This window comes from Larus michahellis, chromosome 6, assembly GCF_964199755.1.
Source record: "Larus michahellis chromosome 6, bLarMic1.1, whole genome shotgun sequence".
Lineage (NCBI taxonomy): Eukaryota > Metazoa > Chordata > Aves > Charadriiformes > Laridae > Larus > Larus michahellis.
In genome coordinates, this window is record NC_133901.1 from 39,246,676 (window position 1) to 39,274,440 (window position 27,765).

Consider the following 27,765-nt stretch of genomic DNA (forward strand, 5'->3'; position numbering starts at 1 on the left):
TACAAGTGCAAGCTGTTTAAGACATTAGCAATAGTTGTCAAAGGCTTGAAGTCTCTCTGGGGAGTACGGGGAGGCTTGCACAGGAATTTTGTGCACTGCTAGAAATCCGTACCAGACTGTGTTACTCTGTACTCGCTTCAGAAGGCAGCCTGAAGATGCGTCTTGTACTAGGAACTCTGCCACCTTCTCTTTCCAAATAGCCATTTAGTTCTTAGGAAAGTTGATTGTGAAAAAAAATGGAGCACAGACAGTCTTTCAGCCTGTCTAGACATTCTGGATGCTGAATGTTTAATGTCCTGGTATAACATAGCTGGACTATAGCAGTGGAAAGTGATGAAGGCAGGAAAAACAATAGGCAGAACTTCTGGTTTAACAGGCATACACACACTGCTGCTTTAGCTGCTCTGGTAGTCTGCAGGAGGCTAGGGAACAATTATCTACATTATGTCAAGGAAGCTCTGTCTAGACAAATCAAAACTTCTTCCTACAGACGTTTACCCTTTTTTGCATATCCCTTGTCTCCCAGAAGTTGCTAGAAAAAACTGTTAGCCATCAAAAATCGACGCTGAACATCACTGTCCAACAAGTCAAAGATGAGAATCGGGAGCTGGTTTGTTTTAGCCCCCTTTCCCACCATCTTCCTGTACGGACACAGTTCTTCCACATGCTCTTTTTTCACCCTCTCTCCCAAGTTTGAGAAACAATTCACCGAGGTACATGAAACTAGAAGTAACACACAGGGGAAAAAAAAACAAACCCAAAACTCAGGAACCTCAGCAGCTCATCTCCAAAATACTCAGGACCACTGACTTCCCAAGGCATGGTTGTTCAACAATTAAGCGCATTGATCAGCTGGATTAAGAAACACAAAGTCACCTTCGTGGTTTTGAGTGGATGTAGAGTTAATGCAGTTGACCCACTTGGTTCTCAGATACAAGTCAAGGACCCAAGTTCCATCAGCCTTGGCACAGAAAAAGTCTTGTAGCTAATGCAAACACTGGAAGAAAGAAATTAATATATTCCCTTACTTTATTTCCCTGCGGCTGAGTTGCATCACAGCTGTAACCACCACTAAATCTCTTGTAGCAACAACTTCAGTCTTCAATTGGATTAGCAGTTAACACAAAATGTGTGCTTTCAGCCTCATTTTTGTATAAAAAAAAAAGCTCACTTAACATGAAACACAAGTGTTCAAATTGATGGGACATAACTTACGCAGAGGGTTAAAAGCAGGCTAAGACATAAAAAAAACTAGTCAGCACGAGGCTCTGAGGTGGTGTTCATTATAACCATTTCCTTGAACTTTCATTTTGCCTTCTGTTGTCGGTAACTTCAGATGAGAAAGACAGCGGATTTGCATTACATTCAGGCATATGAGAGTCCCAAATTATGGGTTTAATAAGAACCATTTGAGGCCTCTTCTGGCAAAGGGAATGTCACCCTCCAGTCTAGGACACCAGTGCAGCCACACAGGCTGGCTCAACACCCGCCTTGGACCTTGACCTTTCTGAATCATCCCAAATAGTCAGCTACAGTCTGCCTCAGGTAAATAGCATCACTGGGATTACAAAGACAGCAGAAATGACTTGTTGGCCTTTTCTGAAGTCTAGGTTACATGCAGTGCTTTTAGATACAGACCAGCTTGTGCTGGGGAGATTTCTGCACGCTGTATGCTCTCATTGCAGTTACGATTGCAACTCGGTGTTTTTTAATTTGGGGTCATCTTTCTTTAGGTGTGGTTAAATAATGACTATTCCCATATAGTTACTGCTGCAACTCAGTAATACCAGAGCAAAGTTTTCAGCACTTTGATTAAAAGGAAAAAGATGACAGGGAGGGGAAAAATAGAGGACCGAGTCACGATTATTTACCTTCACTTACTATTCTTCCTTTTGCCTCCCTTTAGCTACTTCTAATATTAGAGCTAACAAGCATTTTGGCCTATTACTCTTAAAGCACGATCAGTATCTAAATATAGAAAGGGTAGCACAGTACTCCCTCTGGCACCCATGAGGTTCTTGGATTTAGTACTTGATAGTGAGAACAAGCCCATCTTCAGACCACACGCTGAAAGGAGGTAGGTCTTCTGCAGACCTGTGCACTCTGTGCTCAGCTCTGTGTCCTGCATGCAACCACCTGCACACACCTTACTAAATTTTCTTCAGCAGGTGTTGTATTAAGAGCATTTTTTGGATGTTACAGGTCTGCACAATCTAAAGCAGATGGTTCCTTTGGATTCCTGCCTATCGTCCTACAAAATATCATGGGACAGGAGCAGATAAGGTCCACTTCAGGTCCAGAAGTCATATGCAGGATACATGCATACAGGAAAACAATCACACAAAGAAGTGTGACTGAGTGCCAGTTACACTGGGAATAACAGCAGCAATGCAGATACCTGCAACTACTGAGGACTGAGCTCATCATTCTCCCCTAATCCTTCTTTACAAGACTGTTTTTCCCAATTCAGTCATGTTTACTGTCAGTTGATGCTTCAGCTACAGCGTGTGGTGTGTGCTTTTCTAAGTTTTAGAGCTTTACCCATATTTCGGACTTACCTCAGGCAGAGAGATAACTCCCTGGTTTATAGGCTAGAGCAGCTGGTTGTGCTTTGAATCCCCAGAGCTGATTTCCTGAAGGCAAGCAAGCTATCTGCTGGCTGAACTAGAGTGAGAGCGCCAATTTCTGCTCCTACCTTTTCCAGTCTCAAGCCATGAGCACTATGGGAGTGCAAGAGGCAACCTGAGCAGCAGCAGGGATGCAGATATAGTGAGGAGGTAGCACTGCTGGGATGGGAACCCAAGGAAGATAACTCAGGGAGATGGATCCAGACAGAGAAGTGGATGCCTTTGGCACCACAAAAATCAATAATGAATGTATAATATAGACTTGCTAATAATCAGGGTGTTGCTAATACAAATAAGAGTGGTTGCTGGAATCTTTTTTTGAAGATGAAGTAAAGAAGGAGCCAGCCTCTTCTCAGTGGCGCCCAGTGAAAGGACAAGAGGCAGCAAACACAAACTGAAATACAGGAAATCCCATTTACACTTAAGATTTTTTCCACTGTGATGTTGAACATTGGAGCAGGTTGCCCAGAGAGACCGTGAAGTCTCCAGCCTTGGAGATATTCAAAACTTGACTGGGCATGGCCCAGAGCAGTGTGCTGTAGGTGGCCCTGCTCTGGGCAGGGGGGTCAGACAAGACAATCTCCAGAGGTCCCTTCCAACCTCAACTAGTCCATGACTCCGAGACAATCTCTTCATTCAATTAAATGACACAGCAGCAATCAAACACAATCTTCTGCTCTTAACTCCAAGAAGACGAGCAAGTCCCTTCTCGTCTCTCTGCTTATGTAGGTCTGCGCCTTTTCAGATTGTCATTATAAGATGTAATGTTTCATTACAGTTCTTGCAGTAAGGACAGACTTAAATCAATTCCCTTTCCAGGACCAATTTTGAGTACAGCCTGAACAAATGTGACAGACAGACCCTGGAACACTCCTAATGAGAACAGTAAATTAGTTGAAGAAGTTACTGGCTCAGTAGAAAATTTGTGATAGTTTTAATTGGGATAACAGTGCCAGGAAAAATAAGAAAGTCCTCTTACTTGATGAGAAACATCATTTGTTCATATCCTGTGCCATACAGCACTATGAAGTATTAAGACAATCCTTACCAAAGAAGTAAATATTGTTAAATAATAGCTATTACTGAATTGCAGGACACAATTAACACTAATTTGTTAGCCTTTTCTGACACAGAAACATAACAAGCCAGGCAGCTGGAATACAAGAAAGAAACCTGTGTATTGGTTTTAATCCAGTTTGGAGGCAGTTTGCTGGCAGGCTGAAAGAAGAATGAGCATCACACAAAAATAGCAATCAGAAAAGTTTGTTAAAGAGTAGGTACCACATGCAATAGTTACTGGTTTAGACAAAGCTGACAGCAAACAATTGTGCTTAATGATATCTAGATAAAGGGAAAGTACTACAGTTACATTAAGAAAATGCAAAGGAATTTGGATAGCAGAGTAGTGAGAAAGTGAGCGTAAGGCAGACTGAGGTAGTCGAGGAGAAAGGACATTACAGAACCTTACAAAAAGAAAAGTTAGCTAAAATGTTGTTGGTTTTTTTTTTCCAAGTGACTGCCTGTGAGCTTTTCTTCCTACCTCAGTTTCAGAGCGAGCCAGCTTGCTCTCTGTTTTTTTTCTCCAGCCAAGGCAGTAGCCACAAGTAACATTGTCAAGTCACTTTCCCTACCTATTGCATAGTTTAATGATAGCTAAACTTAGCTACTTCTCAGCTCAGCTCTAGAGCTTTTCTAGACCCTAAAGCATCCCATGAACTTTTTATGGTGTTTATGGTATAGCAGCACGCTAAGCCATTTCCTTACCGTAACCATCACTTGCTTTAGTGATGTCAGGATAAGTAATACCGACATCCAAGTGATTTCAGTCTAAAGCTGCTGTCGGCAAGAGCTCCTGCTTCTGAAGGGGTCCCAACCCAAACACAATTCTTGCAGAAACTGTGTTCTGCTCAGTAGCAGGAAGGTACCTGGATGACAGCACCAACGTAGCTCTTAATAGCTATTTTTTAAAGATATATAAGAAGCTTTGAGATAAACATTGAGGAAGTTACATACAGAGTACTAATCAGATTATAAGACTCCTGCCTCCTAAATTGGAGTTGTTGAAGGTGCTCACAGAGCCCCACATAGTGGATTGAAGCACTTGGAACAGAAGGTTCCAGCCAGCTCTAGTTACCCCTTTTCCCTTTTTTATCTTTACTACATAATACACTGGTGCTCTCCACTGAGGATAAGAGTCTTGATGCAGCTCCTAGTTAATGCAAAGAAGATCTATTAATTTATTTCAGTACTAAATGTATCCTGTTCTTTTAATCAGTAATGGTATCTACTCATAAAGTGATCTACTTATACACCTTTCATCCAACGCAAAAAGAAGTTGTTCTACAAGATTCTGGGAGACTTTAACACATCTTAAAATTGAGATAGAAGCAATAACTGCCTTCACAGGGCTGTTTATGTTTTCAGGGATGTTTTGGTGGGTTTTTTGTTACTGTCATCCATCTGCTAATCTTAGAAACCTACTAATTGTAAAAACACAGAGATAGCAATAGCCAAGCATTTAGCATTAGGTAAAAATAAACAAAAATGCCCACACACTGGATAACCCACAAAGTTGGCTCTCCAGGAACTTACACAAGAGAAGGAGGTAGGTAGGTGCATGCATCTACCCTGCTACCTCATGCTCTGCCAGCAGTAGCAAAGCACTTACTGGCCTTTATACAGCTTTAGTGTGAGTGGGAGGAAGCACTACTGCAGGTGAAGGTTCCTGGGAAGCTGATTAATTGCTTTTTAAGAATGATTGTTTCAGGTTTTATGTGTAAGCAATTGACAGGAGAAGGGAGTGTTGATGCTGGGAGCAGCCCAGCGGAAGGCTGGTCTTCTCAGGAGGAACATCAGCACTACTGAGGCTGCTCAGGTTTTAAATACGCCCCATCCCTTCTGGAGTGTTGTTCTGTAGGCAGAGCCCCTCAGCTAAATAATAATTTGTTGTCAGTTCTGGCACTTTCTTCTGGGCATTACAGTGTGCATTGTCCCAGTAGAGCTCTGTTAGTGACTGACAGATGCAAATTCCTTCTGCACTGTGTGCTCCTAAAGCTTTGTCTGATTCCTGAGAAGTACCAAAGCCTCAAGCTGGCACCTGCAGCTCACTGAAAGGTAAAGAAGAAACTTGAATGGAGATCTAACATTACTAGGATGGCCACAAAATAGCCACAAAAACATTATACTGCTGCAGCCTTGCTTTCAATGCTTGCACTGCGCTGAGTGACCATTTGCCAAGGAAATGGCATCTTCTATCTCTGACTTGAAGAAACTGAGAACATCTTCCCCCAGGCAAATTCAAATAGGTTGTTTTAAATGGGGACATTATCTGATAAGGCCAAAGCTGGGATGCTGAAGATTTATCTGAGGAATTAAGCCTGTAGGTATTCAGGGAAAGGTGGAGACTAACGGACAGCCTTGTTATCTCTATTCCCCCACCCTCTGCTTTTTACCTCTATAGGGTGCAAACCCACCAGGAGTGAGAGGAGCTGTTTCTTACCAAGGTGTAGTGCTGGTCTAACGGTGCTCTGCCCTTCGGCTGCAGTTAAATACTTACAGCAGAGAGCGGTGGCAGCTGGAGGGAGGTGGTCGCATCCCCAGATGGAGGGAGGTGGCCAGGCCCGCGGCAGAGGACAAGGGTGAGTGACATCTCAGCAGCCCCAGGGCTCGGCAGAACCCACCCCTGCAGCTTCACTGGGCTGAGCTGGCCGGGTGTGAATTTAAACCAGATGTGGGATGCTCGTGAGGTCTGTTTTGCTGGCTCAAGAACAAGGCAATGGTAAGTGTTTGAGGGTGACAAGAAGGAAGGGGGGAATATGGATGGGTTAATATCTTAAGATGTCAGCAAGCTCCCGAGGAAGGGGATGTATTGAAGGCCATATTTATTTAATTTGTTCAGCCATCTTTTGGTGATACCTCATTAACTAGAACAGAAAGAAATGTTGGAATCGGAGTGTGCTGTGAGTATTCATCTGTTCTAGGCTACAAATTGACTGTGAAACATCACATGGAGGCTCAGTAGTGCTCCTTACTGTTGTCAGCATTGATGGAGTGGCACCCTGTGAACTACAGTGTTTTCTACTGCAGATATGGCTGGAGTGATTCGCAAATGCAATAAACTTAAATCTTCCTCCTTTGTGTGCTGTAGCAACAGCCAGGATGTTGTCGAGGCAGTCCTGAAGGCAATACCTGGGCACAGTGGGGTGCTGCATTCACCTGTGGTGTAAATATAGCAGTAAATTTGCAGCCTTTTTACAAGTGAGAAAACCAGGATGCAGGAAAAGATCAGGGGTGGTCTGTCAGTCGACAGCCCCAGATGGAGTCGTCCTGGCTGTAGACAGTCAGGGATGCCAGTAATAGTAAATCACCATACGGGATGTTAGTGGTAGAGCTGGGGAGGCAATCCCCCAAACCACAACTCTTACCGTCATGCACCTTTGCACCCCCAGGTGTTTCATGCAGCCTTTGCACCTGCATTAAATAGCTGTCTTTAAATAATCGTGTTTTCCCACTGACCCTGTGTCCTGTTCAGTGCTCAAGAACTGTCTCACTACTCAAAGAACTGTTTTCAAGGAAGATGTTTTTGGTAGGATGCTTTAAGAAAAACCTTTGGACTCTATGTGGAAGATAAGGTAAGACAGCTGGAAATCCAAAGTTAGCTTTGTAGTAGGAATAACTGATGCTTGAGGAAAAACTGTTTTTCTCTTGGCTGTGAATCGTCGAGTAGGAAACTTTTAAACCAAATGATGTAAGTCGCTCTTAAATATAGATTCTTAGTTTTCTGATGCTGAGCCCTGGAAAACATGAAATGTGACCTTCCAAATTTCAGAGGAATTAAGAATTCAGAGGAAACTGATGTTTGCTATCTCCCAAGGAAAGGTAAGATAGGTTTAAAAGTACACAACACAGAATTTTAGGAAGAGATGGCTCAATATTCATTCTGCTTAAGAGTTGTGACAGTGACAAGTCATTTTGCCTTCCTCTCTCAATTTGCCTTCCTGCAATGTGGAAATAACCATTTCTAAATGCAGTATTTATCTGTATGGAGAAGGTGCAATTACTGCTAATACAGGTTGTGCTGTATTTCAACCTGAAAGTTAGAAATAGCTCTCAGTGAAGGTCTTAATTTTGCAACTGACCAATGTGTATACTTCCAGGGAAGTGGGACTGAAAATATTTGACGGAAAAACCCCTTTATTTAGCAATCTGTGCAGTTTCAAGGATACTGTTAATATGCTACAAGCATGACAGCCTTTTCAGGTGATTAAATGCCCAGCTCAAGTGGGGTCTATAGCCACAGAAGCTATTTGTTGAAGATATAAACAGCACTATCAATATTTTTTCAATTATAGCAAAAGATGGAAGATGCAGTGATTCTTGAAATTGTGGAAGTATCTTTTGTTGATGCTTGAAGCGATAGAAAACTGAGTCTTGTTTCCCCCCCATCTTACTATCCCTATGCCTTTGCGGCAGGACCTGGTTGCCTCTTCCCAGTGTGCTCAGGTGGTTAACGTCAGCTTAATGTGCATTTTGGGTGAAAGAGGACAGACCCAGCGGGTCATATCTAATGTCAGGGTTGTTTTTCCTTTGTTGGGATGGCTGAACTTTTTTGCTTTGCCTGTAAATCCTGGTGACTGAATTGATCACCCACTGTATTTACTGCCAAAGCTGCACTGGGGCCATGGAGGAGTGCAATGGGGGAGTTTACCTGCTGTAGGTTTCCTAAGAAAAGTCTCCTTTCCTGGCCACAGTTTAGAGGGGGTTTTCCTTCTCCTTTTTTTTTTTTTTTTTTTTCTGGAATTCTACAGCCTGAAAGTGTCAGCTCTGGTTTGGTGTTGCTCATGGGCGCCTGGCTCTCCCTGAGCTCCAAAAGGACCTTCTTGGAGTTATCTATGAGAAGAGTCTTCCTTATGCTGTTGTCTACAGAAGATGCATCAATTCATACCATCCCTAATCCTTTCAATCCTGAGAATTTTGGTGCTTTGAATTCTCAGTTCAAGCATTGCATAATATTTACCAAGAAAACAGAAGGGGGGTTCCTTTGAAAGGGGAATGAATGTATTGCTGTGACACCTGCAAAAGCTTCTGAGAAAGGAAGAAGTCCAGCTGAAGTGTGATGGGGCACAGACCATCTAAAAGTTAGTTTCTAGGCTATCTTCAGGCCTTGGGCTGCTGCACCATTATTCTATGTTCTGAGTTGACTTATCCACGCCCTGAGCATTTAACACTCTCCCAGTTTCCAGCACTTTGCAGAGAAATAAGGAGAGAGGCAGGAAGCAAAGAAGAAATGGGTAAGTGAAAAGAGGCCAAGAAAATGAGTTGCTGAAGGTGGAAGATAAAGAGCTGAGATGCGGTGTGACTGGGGAGGGAAGCTACCCTGATGACATGCCCAGGTTCTCCCTGAAGTTCTCTTCTCACGGTGTACATGAAAAGCTGTTTGAGCAGTGCGGTGCTGGGTGATGTGGTGGGGAGCTGGGCAAAGGTCCTGCCCTTCTCACCTGGCAGCCGACCACGGGAATTAACGCTGAAACATTGACATTACTTGATCTTACTGGTATCTTCAGGTGATAACAACTGTAAAATGACACAGCATTGAACAATAGCCTTTAGTGAATTCTAATCTATACCAGAGCATAATTCTGGTGTCAGCACTCTGTGACATGAATTTTTGGAACAAATTTAAAAGTACTCGGTTCTTAATATTTAGGTATTCTATGATAAATTCACAAATTCAGTCTATTAGAATAGTGTATCTTAGCTTTTTTGGCATATTTTATGGTTTGTTGCACACTAATGTAATCTACTTAAGTGTATAATTCAGTAATAATCTCAAATTGCTCTTTGGCTAAACAAGAGGGAATCTAATAAAACTATAAAGACTTTTGATGTGATTAATACTTATTTAGTTGTCCCTGTAACTTCTTTTTACACTCCTTATTCATAACTTCTCTGTACTTACATAATTTTTGCTCATTCTGGAAGAGTGCAGGATTTTTATTGTCAGTTGTAGCATTACCTTGATATCATAGAATGGTTCGGGTTGGAAAGGACCTTAAAGATCATCCAGTTCCAATGCCTCTGCCATGGGCAGGGACACCTAGTCCAGGTTGCTCAAAGCCCCATCCAGCCCGGCCTTGAACACCTCCAGGGTTGGGGCATCCACAACTTCTCTGGGCAACCTGCTCCTGTGTCTCACCACCCTCACATAAAGGATTTCTTCCTAATGTCTAACCTAAATCTCCCTTCTTCCAGTTTGAAATGCGGATGGAGATCTCATTCAGCACAAGGGCACTGTGGTTTCTCCTACAGCTTCTAAGGAGCACACCTCCATGCATCCCCAGTCTACTGCCATAATGGGATGCCAGGCTGTAGGTTCTTATGGATGTGTTATGTCTCTTAAGTTATTCTAGTACGGGGAACAAATTTATGGTGAATGATGAATTGATGGGTTGTTTTTATTTCTTTGTTAATTAACTTCTCTTGTACCAGAAGCTATTTGTTCCACCGACATACATGGGAATGCGCTAAGCTGGTGCTCCTGACTTATCACCTTTCTTGCTCTCTGGTGCTAAACGAGAGATCATTAACCCGCTCCCCCGCGGAGCGAGGCACAAGTTTCAGGAGCGCTGCGCCCCTAGATACCACGAAGGAAAAAAAGACTCTTAAAACAAACAAAAAAAACAACAAATGCAAACATGGCATGACTACAGGTTTTATGGAATTAAAAAAAAAAACCAAACAACAAAAAGCACAAAACAACGCAATAAACCCATGGTAATTACTACAGAACATGGCTTCGTTAGGTGTTGCAGCTCCTCATTGAACCACGCGTGTTACGCCTCTAAAAGCTCATGAGGTGACCTCGGAGGGGGACAGTCATCCTGCGGCACCGGCACCCGGGCTGGGGTGGCCCCGGGACCCCTCGGGGGGGTCCCGGGGCCACCCCAGTCCGGGTGCCGGTGCCGGACTCTTTGCCGCGCGGAGTCGGCGTCCGCTCGCCCCCTCCCCGCGCGCTGCCTGGCGGAGGGAGACGGCGCGTGGTGCCGGTCTCCATGGCAGTGGGCTGCGTGGGCGGAGTGGTCGGGGCCGCAGCGCGGCGGTGAGGGAGCGCGCGCCCCCGGCCGCTCCCCCCCCCCCTCCTCCTCCCTTCTTCCCCCCCACGCCTCCCCCCCGCCCCTCGGTGTTTGTGTCAGGCGGCGGCGGCGGCGGAGCGGCCCCGGCCCGGTCAAGGGGCCCCGACCCAGCCCCGCCGCTGAGGCGAGGAGCCCCCCCCCGCCCCTCCGCGCCTGTCCCGTTCTGCCGCGCCGCTCCCCGCCATGGGCGGCCCGTAGAGGAGCGGGCTCGGCGGCTGGTGGGGTGCCTGCGCGGCGGCCATGGCTGTGGAGACGCGGCCGGAGCTGGTGGGGAAGCGGTTCCTGTGCGTCGGCGGCGGCGGTGGTGAGGAGCCGCCGGAGAGCGGGCGCTGGCGGGCCGGGGTCATCCGCGCCGTCTCCCAGCGGGACTCCCACAGCCACGACCTGGCGGTAAGAGCAGCGTCCCGGGACGTGGGGGGGGACGGACACCGAGGCGGCGGCGCGGGCCCTACGGGGGAAGCAGCGGGGAGCCCCGGACGGGCCCGGCGTGACACAGCCCCTTCGCCTGGGGGGCGGCGGGTGCGGGGGGACGGTGCGTGTCTTCCCCCGGCGGCGGGGACGGCTGGCGTGGAGCCCGCTTCGCCGGGGGTCGAGGCGCCTTTCCCCTCGGCCTCTGTGTGGTGGGGGCGGAGGCGGCGGCCCCCTTCGTGCCCCTGCGAAGGCACGGATGCGGCTCCCGGCCGTGCAGCCGCCTGCGGTGGGAGAAGGCGAATACCTGGCCTGGGTAGCGAGGGGGAAAATGGGTCTGCTGCCGCTGGAGCAGCGGGGCTGGGGGGTGAATGCGTCTGTTCCCGGGGAATGCAGAAACTGTCGTCATGTAGCACTGACCGGCCGGGTCCACCGTGCTGAACGCGGTGGCGAACGCCGTTATTAAAAGAATGTCATTGTTTCCCCTTCCTTTTATGTCCGCTGTCACTGTTTTCCTAAGGGGTGTAGGAATGTGCGTGGAGGGTGGCGAAGGAGCTAGGGTATGTGCTGTTGTGCTCGGGCACACTCTCACTGGGGGAGGGGGGACGGGGGACGGACACGACCAGGATTTCCTTGGGTTAGTGCTCTGAATGCATAATCTGTAAAATGGAGTTTTATTGTGCTCCCTGGACTCGGTCGTTATTTTACTTGTGAATTCTGTGGTCGAATGAGTGCTACGTTACTGCAGTGGTTTGTCTCCTTCCATGTTTTTGTGTTATTTGGTGCTTCTGAAGGCACATTTAAAAATATCACGACTATGTAAATGGGCATTACGTAGGCTGAAAAAAGGAATCACCGAACTGTGCTGGGCAATCCATATTGCTGCTGGTAAAGGGGAGGCGTTCACAGCCGAACACGGTTCGGGGTGGAATGTTGCGTTTTTTACAAACTCATCAAGCAAACAATTGCCTGTTTTTAGTGATTATTGTTTGCTTGGTGTGAGAAATGTGATTCACAAAATTAAGAATTCTTTCTTTCGTATATCTCAGGCTTTCAGCTTTGTTTTAGAAACAGAGTGTATGTGACACTTAAAATGCTACTTTTTTACTGTATTGTGGGTTGGTTTTTTTCCTCCACTCTCCAGCTATAATTCAAGTAGTGTGCTGTTCATGCCCTTCTTTACGAAATGGCTTGTGTTTTCAACCTTTGGTTATATGTGAGAATTGTCTAGAATGCTTTATTTTTAGAACCTATTTTGGATGTTATTCTTGCAGGGTAGTATTCTCTAGAATCTATATACAATTATGGAAACAGAGTAACATTTAAGGAGATGTTTACTAACATTTACAAGACAGAGCCGTAATTTGTAAACTCTAGGGGCAGAGCTGACATAAAGAGAGAAAGGGTGCTAAAACGAGGCATTTCAGGGGTTGTATCTGTTACGTTAAACAGATAATGTGTGCTGCCTGTTCTAAGTACTCGCTCCACTTCCTAACTTTGGTATCAGAGTGTTTTTCTCTTCAGTTACTCTTTCGTTACAACCCTTGGTAATTTAGGGAAGAACTGTCGTGTTATGGCTGGTTTCTGAGGCAGGATGACTAAGGGTATGCCTGTGTGTTGTAGTGGAGTGCCATTTGGATAGATCCAAACTACCTGAGAAGCAGGATGGATGCTCCAGCCTGCACTTCAGCTTGGGTGCAGTGCAGTGCTAACGTGGCCATGTTCCTTCTGTTATTCCAGCTAGCTGCACAGCACTGCATTATGCTATGTTGATACATTCCTGGTCTCACCTAGAAGTGTTGGAAGCCTGGGAAGGTTTTGGAAATACTATCTAGGTCTAACGAGTCGCAGACTAGTACTTAACTACTGGAGCATCATTGCCCCTTCTAAGTGCAATATTTGGTTTTTGTGTTACGTGTTCTTTGTCCCCAAGGTACAAACGAGTATAGATCCCAAAGGGAGTGGGTAGAGGAAGAAATGATAAGGTTTCTGTTAGCAACAGGTAGTTTCTGTGGGTTAGGCTCTCCTTTTGCATTGGTAATGAACATTAACCTGTCATTAGTTGATATTTGCTAACACAAGTATCCTCTTCCCATGCCCCGGGTGAAGGACAAGGGCATTTTTCTGTTAGCCTGGGTTCCACATGTACTGTCCTAGCTGGAGTGAGCGCTGCTCTTATCCTTCCCTGGCTTTCCTTTTGAGGTGGCCATCCCTGTGAATAGCTCCAGACCCTTCTGCTACTCGTCAGTGGAGTGAAATGGTAATTCTTGTTGACACTTTCATTGCTGCCTGCAGGGTGTGGCATGAAAATGTTGAAATTGACTTTTTGTCATTTTTGTGTATCCCTGGTCCTTCTGAGTGGGATGGACTTGTAGAAATACAGAAGATGCCCTCATCCGCAGCAAGGGAGGAGGGGAGCTGTGGGCATTTTCAAGACGCTTTGCAACCAGACAGAGCTGAGTTACCTTTTAATCTTTACTTTGGAAGGAAAGATCATTTACATTGCCTTTGTGTCTTTTCTTCCTTAATAATTGTGAACCCCCCCAGTCAGTTTCAACCAATTTAAGAGCAGGGAGAGGTCTGAGAAAGACTACATTTCTCCATTCTGTTGAAAGCTGACATTGGAGGGGCTGTGAGAGCCCTCCTCCCAAAAAACCATAAAGGCAAGGAGGTCACGGCACTTTGTGCGCTCCTCCTGGAAGCAAAGAGGTGGTCTCCAGCTGGCCAACCAGCATGCACCGAGCTTCAAACCAACTACAGCATATGCTGCCTCTTGCTTAGCCCCGTACAGATAGGTAGGTGATGGGGGATGGAGCTGATGGTATGTGAAGGTGGGTTTAAGGGCATGAGAAAGAGCTGAGCGTTCACAAAAGCATGAGAGCAAGTGTAAGCATTTGGATATGGGAATATATGGACAAATGGAGAGTTTTATGAGCTGAAGGATCTTAGGGAGACATGGGCAAGCTTAGTGGCAACTGGCGTAATTAACGTTAAGTGGCCACAGGGCTTGTAGGAGAAAATCCGCAGGAAACCGAGCTTCATTAGTTCTGTTGTAAACAGAGCTACTCATTAAATCAGGAACTCCAGACCTGAAGGCTGGACTAGCTTCTCTCTGCTGGTGAGCAGGCAAATGAAGACTCCAGTTTTCGTACGCTGCTAAGTTTGTTTTGTGGTTGTATTTTCATAACTAAATTAATGAATTATTTCGTAGTTGAAATTATTGTCCTGGTAAGAAAATGAAGCAAAGAACTCAGTTATCCAGTATTTTCTTCTTGATAGGTCTCTCCTACTCCGTAGAAGTATGTTAAATTACTATTTCCTTAAACTTTTCATGATTGGAATGTAGCTGATATGTAGTCTATGTTTGTTCCTAAAATGGATTTATTTATTTATTTTACAAAGAAAGAGGACAGTATCAAAGTGTTTCTTTCTCAGCCTGTTTTATGGAAATTTTGCCTTCCTCAGCTTTCCTATTAATTCACTGTTATTGGGGAATATGGTGAGAAGAACTAACACTGGTTGCGAGTGCTGTTGGTCTTCTGGAAGATGAATGTGGTTGCCATTACATGCAGATCCTTCTTGCCAGGATTTGGAACCCATGCCTCTTAGTCATCCTGTAATGTTTACAGATGTTTAAAAACACCTGCTACACAGGTACAAGGTGTGCAATGTATAAAATTTAATCCAGGAGTTTTCTTGATGATTTTCATGGTGTGAGTCACAACCTGATGGTTAGATCTCTTGATCTTTCATTCTTGAACATCCCTGTTGCATGAAGAGCATTTATGTAAAATCAAAATACGAGCAAAAAAAAAAAGTTGCATATACATATATATATGTGTGTGTGCGTCTCACTAGTCGTTGAGAGAACTTATAACTATTTTTCCGCTTTAGCAGCAGTGGGTGTTATTAGAGGAAGCTGGGAACTCTATTTTTCCTTACTGCTAACTGCCTGGAAAAGCCTGTGTCCTGCTCTGATTGCAGTGATAACTCTGGGTAAATAAAGGACTGGCTGGGAGGAAAGAGGTGGAGTCAACGCCATATGATCTCCCTGGTCTTTGCTGTCCCATAAGAATTGCTTTCTGGGTCAGAGGTTGCAAAATGTCTATTTAATCACTACTTCCAGGATTTGACATAGTGATGGCAGAGGTGTTTTCTTACATTGTGCTTAAAAAGTGCTTATTTAGAGGAGTAAACCTTTTAAAATGTAAATCAAATTATTAAAATTATTTTGCTTACCGGAAGTGCTTCAGAGTTCTGTGGCTTTTGATGGTCCTGCAGTTGTATATTGAATATAGTCATATATTCAGCTGTATATTTTCTCCGCATGAAAGAGAAAATGGAAATAAGCTTTTAAGCACATAATGTGCAACCCTTAATAAAAGGTATAGCTGTAAGTTGCAGTGATTTGTAAGTACTTACTTATTGATGTGTGAACTTTGCTGTCATGAAGTCCATGGATTGGAAGACAAAATCAAGAATTGAGTACTTTGGTAGTCTGTAATGTCTCATGATAGGCAGACATTACATCAAGTAATTGGGCATAGGGAAATATATTGTGGCAATAAATCACTATGTTAGATATCCTTCATAAAAACCTAAATATTAGTGATAGTTTGAAGCAGATGTTTGATTTTTGTTTAAAGTAAAATTAGTAAGATATCATGGGGGAGGCAATACATTAATAGTTTTGGTAAACTGTATTTTTTGTTTTTAGTATCTCGTCTTTGGTAATTTAAAACCAAGGAGTTGTTAAAAATCTGTATGTCTGGTAAAACCATTTGAAGAGAATAGTAGCAGACTTTGTGTCTATTTTAACTCAATTTTCACTCGCTTAGCAGTAAAATGGAAGTTCACAAAATGTAATGGAAACCTATCAATACTGTATTCCAGATAACATGAAAATAATTTGAAATAATTGCTGATAATTTGAAAATAAAAGAAGATGTTTTAGAGAAGTCCTCCATATTCTAATGGTTTCTCACTAAAAGATGAAGTCAAATTTGCCTTCCGTCTGTGTGGAGCTGGTCTTACCCAGTCTTTTTATGACCTGTAATTGTTTTAATCTTCCTGCTTCTGCATTCCCAAACTTTCTGAATGCGATACGGTCACACAGAGTCACACTTCTGTAAATTACATTTGTTTTCTGCCATATACTGATTTTTACTGCAGTGTTTTGTGTGTTGTCCTCTGTTTTACTTTCATTAAGCTAGCATACAAGGAGAAACTGAACATATTTATTTTTTTAATGCATTTGAGCTAATCTTTTTAAGAACGAAGTAGGTTTTTTTCATTCCTTATTTTAGAAGTACATGCTCTGCAGCTTTGTCTCATTAACCTTGAAATAAACTGGAAGATGCAGAAAAATCTTCAGTAAAATAATGTATGAAATAAATAAATATGCTTTAAACTAGTTGTGCATAGCTTATTGGTGGTTAATGGAATTTAAAAATACTACATGTTTCTGTGCTAGCATCTGGGTTAAAGATGAAGAGCAAGTTGTTGGTGAGGAGCCTGTCACGTTATTTACTCCAGCTATTGGAGATGATGCTAAAAACATGCCAGAGTTTATCACATCACTGCTGCCTCTGCATCCAGACAACGAATGTTGTTGTAGGATGCATTTTGTGTGTTTTGAAGTTGGTTTGAAAGGAGTGGGAGAAGCTCAAAAATGTAACAGGGATTTAGACAATTTTCAGTTGTTTCTACTGTTCTGTATCAGTATTGAAGCCAACAAGAGTCTTGTAAGTTTTGGTGCGTATCAGCTGGGTGATCTTTTCTTGGCTCAGCAGTAAAGAAAACTTCCTATTTCCTTTCTGTGTTTCTAATAAGATTGAGCTTGTTATCCTGTGCCTGTGAATGTCACCTCATCTGTCTTCCAGAGTTAGTTCAGTTACTGTTCAGGAAGGAGTGTCTCTTTCATAGTAATTTGACAAAAAGATCAAACACAGGAGTGCTCCTATGAAATTGATTGCAAGGATTCAATGGTTTATACTCTGCCCTTCCCTCGTCTTTGCTTTGTACTAATAGAAGCCTGAATATGATGTTGATCAACAGGTAAATATACTTACACTGATGGATTTTGAGGAAGGTTTGTTTGAATGTCAAGATTGCAAACAGAATTTAGGTGTCCCAGGCTAGGGATTAATCAGTTTATTAATTTGCTGCGTAGTTGCAAAGTATGCAGCAGTGATTAAATATGGAAAAAGGGAGGCTTGATCCTATACGTAAATCTTTCAGGAGGCTTTAAGAGATATTCAGGTATTTTCTTAATCAAAAAAGCATTCGCTTTTGCCTTTTATGTGCCATGCATATAAATCATGTATTAGTCCACACTTGCATTACATCCCATTCTTCTTGTTCTAGAACTTTGTGTGAATCTTTGGAGGTGTCTCAGGAAAACAGGGCATAGGCAGTTTAAAGGGTTTTAAAGAATGAGTGGTCATTTTGTAAGAAGCCATTCTTTCTGTGTACATGCCAAGATCTCAAAACCTGCTTGAGAACAGCAGAACTCTTCTTTAATGTCAAATTGAGTGAATTTTAGAAGTGGTACTTTCAAAATTTGTCCAAAACCAAGCTCAATCTTCTGGTCCTACTGCAAGCAGATTGTAGAGATGCTTCATTCCATCAGTGATCCTGAATCTCTGCTGGGATCAGGCTTGACCTTCCCTTTCAATAGGACTCAGTAAGCTGCTTCTGCTGGAAGAAAGTAAGTATTGATCATGTGAGAAGTTTACCTGACGTTGGCAACAAGGTGGTTGTCTTGGAAGAGATGCTGCTGTAACATGCTATTATTGCCCACTTTTGTGCTTTGGGCACTGACATCTGGTGTTGCTGTAGGGATGGCTTCTCTCCTAGTCCTGCTAGGTGGGGGCTGCGGCCTGCTCTACTTGGAGACACATAACCAGCTTGTTCTTTGAAGCTGGTGGAGAATTCTAGGCTAAACTAATGCTATGTTGCTTCATTATAGTGACTTATCCAGAAAGTTACTACTAGTTAATGTTATTCCCATGCGCCACTGGCTTTCATATTATGAGATGGAATGAGAGCAGGGGAACCAGAATAACCTTGGACATTTTGCTGCGTTTTGCTTTCTAGTAATTTTCTTAAAAATATTTTCATTGATTTCTTAAATTATTTTGCTTTAAACAACTGTTACCGCTTTGCAGAATTAAGTGGAGTGGAGCAACTTAATCTTCCCGTGAGGAAGTTGCCTCCACGTACCTACAGAAACTGTGTTTGAGCTAATTCATGTATGCCGTTCAGAACTTCATGGGCACAAAAGGTGCAGGGCCAGTGTTAAGACTTTTAGCTTGACCCTCCCATGGCAACGTTTTGAGAAGTTTTGGAGGCTGTGGTTCCACAAACATTTCTCTTGGTGGCACTGCTGGCTTAATTTTTTTTAACCCTGAGCAGTTTCCTGATCCATTCACCATATGGCACTTCAAGCAGTTGTACTGAGGCTGAGGAGGTGGTATGGGATCAATCAGAGGCAAATGGCTGAGGGTAGGAGCAACTTAAGTTGGCAGCATTTCCAGAAGTGTCTCTGGACCATGCCCTGAAAGAAGTAGGTGAAAACTAGCTTAAATATGTGTGAGGGTTGCAGTCACTGTAACTAGTAAATGCATCCTAACCTGCTCAGCTGTAATGCAGAGATTTTCTGCTGCAGTTGAATTAATGATACTTATTCACTCAGTATGAATAATATATTCTTTCACTTGAATAAGGAAATATCTGTTCAGAATAACGCATAACATGATCGTTTGATGTCTGTTGATGCTGTGCTTACTTGCAAAGGCAAGTTTTGGAAGGACAGATGAGCAACCAGATGCTTTGAGGGGAACTTAAGCATCTATATGTTAAAATGAATACAATGAACACACCTGTGATGCCTCAGTAAAATACTGCATATAATATTTCTGCATAAATATGATGATCTTTTTGAGTGTTCTGATCAGCACTGTAATTAATGCAGATGTTGAAATGATTGCTGTTAAGCCTCACTGCAAGTGACTTACTGCTATGTAGACACTGTAGTAGTTGACTCACCAGGGTTTTACTTCTTTGGTAAGGGAACAGGATTCTTTAATAAAATGATGGTTTAAAATCTGGAGTGTGATTGCTCAATGAAAGAGAGAACGCTTGCTGAGTCATTGCCAGGTGGCCCAAGTCAAATCTCTTTGGTCCTGTGTGTGTGATAAGGTGGGACTGGAAAGCTGTATTTTGGATGAATGATGGCAAAGACATTTTGTTTTGAAACAATCATCCAGCTTATTTCCTTATTTCATGCTCTTCGCTTCTCTTCTTTCCTGAAACACAGAATGTAAACTTACTACCTTTTAAAACCAAACAAAACAACCTAAAAGCCGTTATCAAACAGACAAAGAAACTTGGTGGGATAATAAGAAATACGTGATTTAAACTGTTTGGTTAGTATAGAAAATCTTGGAAAAAGAGTGACAGGAAATTAGTAGTGAACTCTTAGACTGGAGTTTGTCATTAATCTGTAGTTTTTCTTGCATCCTAATTCTTCCTAAAGCAAAACTCAAAGACATCAATTTCAAAGCCTTGGTCATCATCAAAGGCAGGAGTGAGTATGTGCAAGCAAAGCATGGTGCGAGCAGTTTTTAGGGAAGAGGTTAATGACTATTGGGCTATAGACCTAGGGTGATATTTAAAGAATTAGGATCTAACAGTAGTCTAGTGCCAACATTTCAGTCAAAAATACAGAAGCCGATGTAGTCAAAGACTGAATGTGAATGAGGTACTGTGGTCTTAAGAGCTGTCGTTGGGACACTTAGCTGTCATACCTCTACAATTCTGGCACATAGCTGCACTTCCTCAATGTTTCCTTATGGTGATTTGGAGCTCAGGGACTTCATCCAGCAGAGGTCTTTGGGTTTTGTAGCCCTTGCTGGATTTTTGCTAAATGAATTCGTAGGAAACCTTTTTGAGTCCCTGTGAACTTCTAAATATTCTCTGACAAAGAAGGGTCAGGCTTTAACTGCGCGTTGTACTTGGGATTGCTTGCTGTTGTTTCAGACATGCTTTGGTTCCTGCATTGTGAGGTACAAGTCAACAGTCACTCCTTGTTTGCCATTTGAGTGCCACTCATAATTTTATTAACTGTGCTGTACTACTTCATACTCCTCTCTCAGAGCATATTTTCTTTTTCTGAATTGCTTTTCAGAGCATTTTTTCTTTACTGTTTCTTAACCTGAGAGACTCAGAGGTATCTCTTCTGTCTGTCAGTCTGTACCAACCCTGTCCAAATTAAATGTCTGTTCGAACCAGACTATTTCAGAGAATGTGCGGTTTGTTAGCATATCTTAAATGGCTGTCTACACCGAGGTGCATATCTTTACATTATTTCCTTTCTGCAGGTTATTCTGAATAGATTTAATTCAATAGTGTAAATTTATTTATCCACTGGAGTATATTGATGAATTGATTTCCCCCCCCCCCCCAGTATGGTAACCAAATTGTCTTTTGCGGGTCCATTTATATTTAGTATACCCAAGTGAAAGTTCAAACCATGGTGGTGATCTAGTTAGTAACAGTTAAGCAGTATGTGAAGCGCCTTTTTATTTTTTTTATTTTTTAAAAAAAAGGCAAGGGGGTGGTAATGAAATACTTCTGGCTTGCTAACTATTAATCCAGGTGGGCTGTCCTAAATATACCTGATCCTTCTGTATTCTGTCATATTTTAACATTTGTATATAGGTCAGAACATGACGTGAATATTTTTAGACAATGTCATGACCACTTCTTAACTTGATGGGTAGCTTTTCTGTATAACGGGGTACTTATCTCCTTCTGCATGATCTTTTAAGAGGGATAATCAATTTTTGGCTCATTGAAAGAAATTTCAATATCTTTATACAAATAGAAAATGTGTCAAGTGTTTTGCTACTTTTTATCGTATTTTTTTCCTTCAGAAATTTGTAGTCTAGATTAATCTGTTCCTTTTGTTACTTATAGCTTTTTACAAAATTTCAATTTACTGAGTCTCAGGCTTAAGACTACATAAAGTATAAAATGAAAAATCTTGTTTGATAAATTATTCATTGAATAACGTACTTTCTAATTCTGTCAGATGGTTTCTTTTGAAACTGAATGTAGTATTTTCATAAAGCATTGTAAAGATTTTTATATTTTTAAATGGAAAGATTTGGATTTCTGTTGACACTTGGAAAAATGGCTTGCTGATGCTATTTAAATTTTTTTTTTTTTAGTTCTGTAATAGCGTTTTGTCCTGGTAAAGTGAGAGGTGTGTGTACACTTTGGCATATTTTTTCCCTCTGTCAAAATTTTTTTGACGTTGAGTGGATTTTCTGTTACCGAATTTTGATTATTTTTAAAAAATATTTTAGCTTTCAGATAATTTGAACATGTCTCATGTTTCAATAACACGGCAAAGTTGATTGCTGCCCACTGACTGGTTTCAAATGTGATAAACAGAATACAAGTTAAGTCTTAAGTTTGACCATATGTTACTTTTCTGCTAAAATAATGAGCAATAAAGAGTAAAATAATGGCAGAACTTGATAATAGGGCTCTTCAGTTGTTACCTTTGAAATGGATGAAGCCTGTATCTCTGGAGGGTTTTTAGGCTTGTGTGCTGAGGCAGTCAACACCATTCTGTTTTTTTTTTTTTTTTCTAAGATGTGTTTTATGTTATGGTAGCCTACCCATTTCCAGGTAAGTGCAACTTGTGAGTTCAGGAATGTTTACTGGTATATTTGAAAGAGTTTAGTGCTTCAGTGGAAGTGAGCAATTAGTTCTGCGTCTGGGTTTTTCCTTCCTTACTTACAGAAGTCTGGTTTTGATCTGGAGTTCAGCGTGCCTATGCTTTAAGTAGTATGCCTTCAGTTGAGAAGAGGACGATGTAAGCACATGCACGGTGGTCCTTAGGGATCTTTGGGCAGAGCTGGCCAGTATTTGGTGGAGGGAAAGAATGGAAAAGAACACTTTTTAAATTTTTTTTTTTTTAATTTGCTGAAAACCTTTTGATCAGTTCTTGAGCTTTCTTTGGTCAGTGCTTCTTATGGTAAGACTGGATGGGCGCATACAGGAACTAAAGTGTATGGGTCAATCATCAGAGGAGGCAAGGAAAGAAAAGAGGACATGATGGTTTAGATGTAGAAACCCATACGTAGTTTAATATAAATTGACAAAAGGAGAGCTCTTTTTGTCTGCACAAAAGCCAGCATCCTTTCCTGTGAGGCTTCTGGCTGCTAAAGCAGTGGGTCCGTTCTCTAACGCAAGGAAACATTAAGAAATCTGTAAAGAAAAATCTAAATGTTGACGTTCAATACCCGCGTTCGCAGTTTACTCAAAGGTAAAGGTTCCTTAAACTCGGAAAAACAAAATCTCAAAAAGCATTGATTATTTAAAGTCAGTAGAGGTGAAGCTGATATTGCTGTTTGCTGTTTCATTAATCATAGCGTGGGGCATGTGCAGTTCTTGTTCCTAAGGCTGTCAGTTTGGCATTTCTCAGGACAGTTGTAGAACTGAGGTTTTTTGCAGCTCATCTTAATTGCTTTGTTTCCTTCTCTCCCCAGGATTTACCTGCATCTACTTGTTACTTGGCAGATTTTCACTGTGAGGGAGACTCATTTGTAATGTGCTGCTCATCCATGGGACTGCATGTACAGGATGGAGAGCCTGAGTTTAAACCTTGCTTTATTGAATGGTAGCCGGGGTAGATAACTGTAGGCTGGTGATCTAGGTACTGTGGGGAATAACACAGCAGCATAATTACGGGAGTTGGAAAGTTAGGTCTTACAAACTGCTTCCCTAATACATATTGTGGAGGGAGATGTTGCCTGATAGTCTGGTAGGTTTGGACAGGACTACCTGTGGATCACAGAAGAGTGATTCTGAGTGTGTCTGTGCTAATGCAGTCAAGTTGTCTCTGAGTCTGTGCTGCTTGGTTGGCTGCCCTTCCAGCTGATCTTTAACTAAAGCTGCTGTTGAATTCTGTTAGTTATGAGAGCTCCAACAGGCATGTAGCCTTGATGGGGATTAGTTTATCAGATGTCTAGTAAAGTGCAAACTCTGACTGCAGCTTTATCCACCCTCAGGGTATTCAAACTCTCTGCAATGTGAGCTTATTGTCTGAACCAATGGAGCTACAAAACTAACCTTTTCTTTCAGTGTGGAGGGGTTGGGTTTTTTTCCCTTCGAAGCTTAGAAAACAATGGTGTCTAACTTAAATACGCGAGTGTGTCACTGAAAGCTACTGGATGCTTTCTTCACTGCATTGCTGTTGGCTTTGCCCACATCCTGTACCTTTCTTTATTGGGCCTGTCAGCTGGGAAATGGCAGCACAAGGTTTGGAACTGCAGGTGTGCTGATTGAGCAAGCAGCTGGCTTGCCATCAGTGAAGAGTACAGATTTGCAAGTCACTTGTTTTGCAAGCCTCTCATAAGAAATTCATGTGTGGACAGAAACTTTCAGATCTTCTGAAATCTGGTAGTAGCTTACAGTTAGTGGGGAGGTCTTGATGGGAAAACATGCTTGAAAAAATATATACCTAGAAACAGTAGAAGAAAGTAATAAAAATAATTGTGCGGCAATGAGATACTGTCTACTAGTGTTGGCAAAACTAGAGGCGTTTCATAAGAAAATGAATATATCCACTTTGCTACGGAACTTGAAAATTGCTGCTGTAGTACTTGTGCTGTGGAGTATGCAGGACTTTACCTCTGCTATGTTTTGTTGGTATCGTTGGTTGGGAGAAGAGAGCTATGGTTGTGGTTCTGTGGTGTACAGCACTGGTAGTAGTGGTGGGGATTAGCATTGTGAGCAGTAATGATGGACTAGGAGCAATATATGCTGTTAAGTTGCTTCCTGATGGTCCTTTTAACTGTTTCCCAGCACTTTATTAACATTATTTAAAATGGAAAATATTTGCTCAAATACCTTAATGGAAGATTTTTACTAACAAAATAAATTCCTCTTTTAGCAGAGTCATGCCAAATGGGTTAACAGTTTGAAGGGTGGTTAGCCTGTGACGTTGTCTCAAACTTGCAGTGGTTTATAACTTTAAGTATGTGTGCATTCTGGGAAATGCACACCTGGGAAAAAGATGCATCAAAATTTTTTCTGCAGATTGTAATGTATTAAATAAACTACAAAGAAATCTTTAAACATTTTCACAGAGCAGTTAATATACTTGGCCATTTTAATTAAAAGGCATTGTGGATGTGCTTTGAAATGAGTGCTGTAAAATAACATAGCCATGCACCTTGCTGCATTCAGTGGTTTTTTTTTTCTTACCTTCTAATGTTAGAAATATCAAACCACCAAGGTAGCCAGCATGAGAAAATTGGCAATGGTAACTGTTATGCAGGGAGAGGGTGTCTTACTGTCATGTAAGTATAAATAGGAGAAGATTAGACTCTCTTCTTTCTGGATGCATGATTCAAAGTTATTGACACTACTTTTAATCATCTCTCGTCTCGTGCAAAACACTCCATCTGATGTTGTCCTAGTCCTGTTTAGCATTTCCTGTTCCCTGCCTACTCCACTGATGTGATCTAAGGAGAAATTCAAATATAGCTCATCTTTTTATTGCATCTTTCCATGGTCAGAGTGCTTCAGGCTTCTCGTAAACGTCTTGTCCTGTCCTCACAGTTGGAAGACTTACAGTAAACCTCCCTTCTCTCAGGCAATAAGATATTGTTAACTAGCTAATAACTTCTATTTTTAATGTGAAGCTCAAACCTAGTAAAACTGTTGGTTGCTCATCTTAAAAAAGGCTGCTTTTGTTAGCAGTAGATGGCTGTGCAGGTCTGTTGGCTGTTTGGTTCTGTGGGTAATCAGTGGAGCAAAGATTTAGTAGAGGTGTGGTTTTGCTGAAGGTGATCTGAAAGTTTTGGGGGGGGTTAACTTCAAAAATGAATTTGTGTGTATGTGACTTATGTGACTTTCTTTGTCTGAAGGTAAGACTGAGATGTTTTAGGGTAAATAGACTGTGAATCATGTGATAAACTTCTGCCAAGTCTTAGTGCTGGAATTGCTGAGATTACTGTGTTTGTGTCCATGCAACTCTGTTTACTTTGTGGGACACTCTTTGACCAAGACCTCGCTGTGGTAGGTGCTGTGCAAACACAGAACTAAAATTGTCTGTGCCTCAGAGTTTATGAAATCCGGAAGGACGAGGAACTGAAATGAGGTTATAATGATGTGGTGTTTGTGTACAGCAGCCTAACCTTTGGGAAATTTTGTGAGAGAGGAGAGGCAGGAGAGGTTTTTGACGTGTATAACAAAATAGCGCTACCGATGTTTATGTCTGTCAAACGTGAAGGATAGCCAGGGATAAAACTCGAAGGTGGCAGTTTGAAACTGTTTTTTCTTTTTTTTTTTCCTTTTTTTTTTTAAAGCAGCCAATGACAGAGGTTTTTGTTAAGTATGGATCAGAAGCAGGACTTGCATGTTCTAGCTGGGTTTGAAGACTTTGAAACCAAACCCCAGTAAATTACATTGATAGAGAAAGGAGGCAGAATGATGTAGAAAAGATAGATGCTGTTGGTGTGACGTAGTGAACGATTATTGTGTAGCAGCATTGTGAGATGATGTGTGTGGAGCAGAGTTTTGTGAAGTGCAAAGGAAAAAAAAAAGATGTAATAAGAGAGATAAGAACCTAGGTAACCTTAAATATAGGTCTGAGGGTAAGAACCTTGGAGGAGTTGATAGAAACAGTATTGGGACGAACACTGAAAGCTCTTAGCCATGTTGTGCTTGAGGGTGCAAACTATGCAAGTTAGTGTCAGTGAGTGAGTTTAAATGGTATTTGTGACCATAACCATAGGGTTGTGCTAAGTAGTCTGATCCAGCTCCTGTTTTAAGTACATTCTGGACTTCTTTTCTCCCCCAGCACAGAGAATGTATTTTTCATTTCCATCACGCATCTTCTGTTTCTGTTGTATGAACTCGGGAAATACTTTCTGAAATGGATTATGCCAGTGACTTTTGAACTGTGTGCAGACCATTTGTGGTCTAGGAAACTAAGAGGTAAGTGGAACCAGGGTACCTTTATAGTATTTCTAGTGAAAGTTCGAGTGAATACTGATTGCAGAACGTTTGGATGCTAACAATAGCTTTTTAGTTCTAAAGGCTTTGAAATCACTTTATTTGAATGTTTTTCTGATGATTTAGTAGGCCCACAGTCACTGACATCTTGATGACAAGGGGTGGTGGCAACTTGAGTTGCCAGCAGGCTTTTTCATATATCAGTTGTGTTATGAGTTATGTTTTATGTTATAGATGTGGCAAAGACCTCTTGGTTTTCACTTAGTTGTAGAGATCTGAATAATTGGGAGTGGCAGAGGAGTTGAGTAATAATCAAATTAACCTGGATTGCCTAAACATGTAATAGTTGAGATCCTTTTTCTGTGAGGAACTGACTAATTTGTCAAGATGTCAAATTGGTCACAAGCCAAGCTAATCACTTCTGTGGGTTGCATCAAGAAAGACAGAAGAAATGCTCCATATGTTCTGATTTGTATTCATTCAGTTTTGCCTAACAAAATTGTAGGTGTTAAGTAGGGTTTGTGACACCTTCTTGTTTTAACATCTCCAACCTGTGAAAGTGGTAAAACATGGTGAAATCTGGACTGTGCTATCATTAAATGCCCTCATGACTTAGTTCTTAATTCTTCCACAGGAGGACAACCTTACAGAGTTGCCAGGGGAAGCAAAAACATCGGTGTGCTTGTGGTCCTCTGAGGTTTTATAGGTTTTATGCCACTTGAATTGAAAGGGAATACTGATATTAATTTGATAGATTTGGGGCTACTATGAATATTTTATATTGACCGAGTTATTGGAATACTTAATTGTGTGAACATATTGGTTTAGTTTAATGGGGAAGAGGAGGTGGAGGTGTCTGGGGAAAATAGGCAGGAACAGAAAGAATTTTGTGTCTTGGCAGGGAATTTGAGTGCTGTTAAACCAGTGACTCTGTCACCCCTTGGTTGTTTTCTTTTCCTCTGCTTTTTTTTTTGTTTGGCCCCTTTGTTTTTAATTAAGCCTACAGAGCTCGTGTTTTTCAGAAGAACCAAAGCTGGATATGTAAAAGAGATTTTTATTTTTTTTTCCCACGTTTTCAACTCCCACTCGCAAGAGTGGGTTGTAATAATTCAGGGATTCAGGCTGAGATGTAGGAGTCCTGAAAATGGGTATGCCTGAAAAAAACCCAAGATAGCCTTAAGTATCATCACAAGATGTTAAAATAGACATTCTCTAGACTTATTTCTCAGTCTTTCTCTCTTTTCTGTGCTTAAATAAAAATGGGAAATCGGTTTGGTCACAGGTTCCTAAAAAGATCATCTGAAGTATCAATGTGATTAAACAAGGTAGACCCACTAGGTGATGAAGGGTAGTAATGATGGTTACACAGGGTTTTGTCAAAGAGCGTGATCGGAGGAACTGGATGTATGGATAGATTCTGTTGCAGCATCTGGGTCCCTAGAGGCAGATGTACCGAACCATGAGTGGGAGCATAAGCTAGTTCTGTAACTAAATCAAAATTCTGCTTTTCTTCAATTCACTGCTCAGAATCAGTGAAGTTTTTCTGCCTTATCCTGCTA

General features: G+C 42.0%; 1 protein-coding gene across 2 annotated transcripts in view; it reads left to right on the forward strand.

Annotated features, from left to right (window-relative positions):
- Positions 1–10,699: 10,699 nt before the first annotated feature.
- JMJD1C (jumonji domain containing 1C) overlaps positions 10,700–27,765 on the forward strand; it is a 167,090-nt gene continuing 150,024 nt past the window's right edge. For both annotated transcript variants that reach the window (XM_074593126.1, XM_074593132.1), the window contains exon 1: positions 10,700–11,149. In XM_074593126.1, coding sequence (XP_074449227.1) covers positions 11,000–11,149 — 150 coding nt within the window. In that variant the 5' untranslated portion in view covers positions 10,700–10,999. The remainder of the gene's footprint in view (positions 11,150–27,765) is intronic.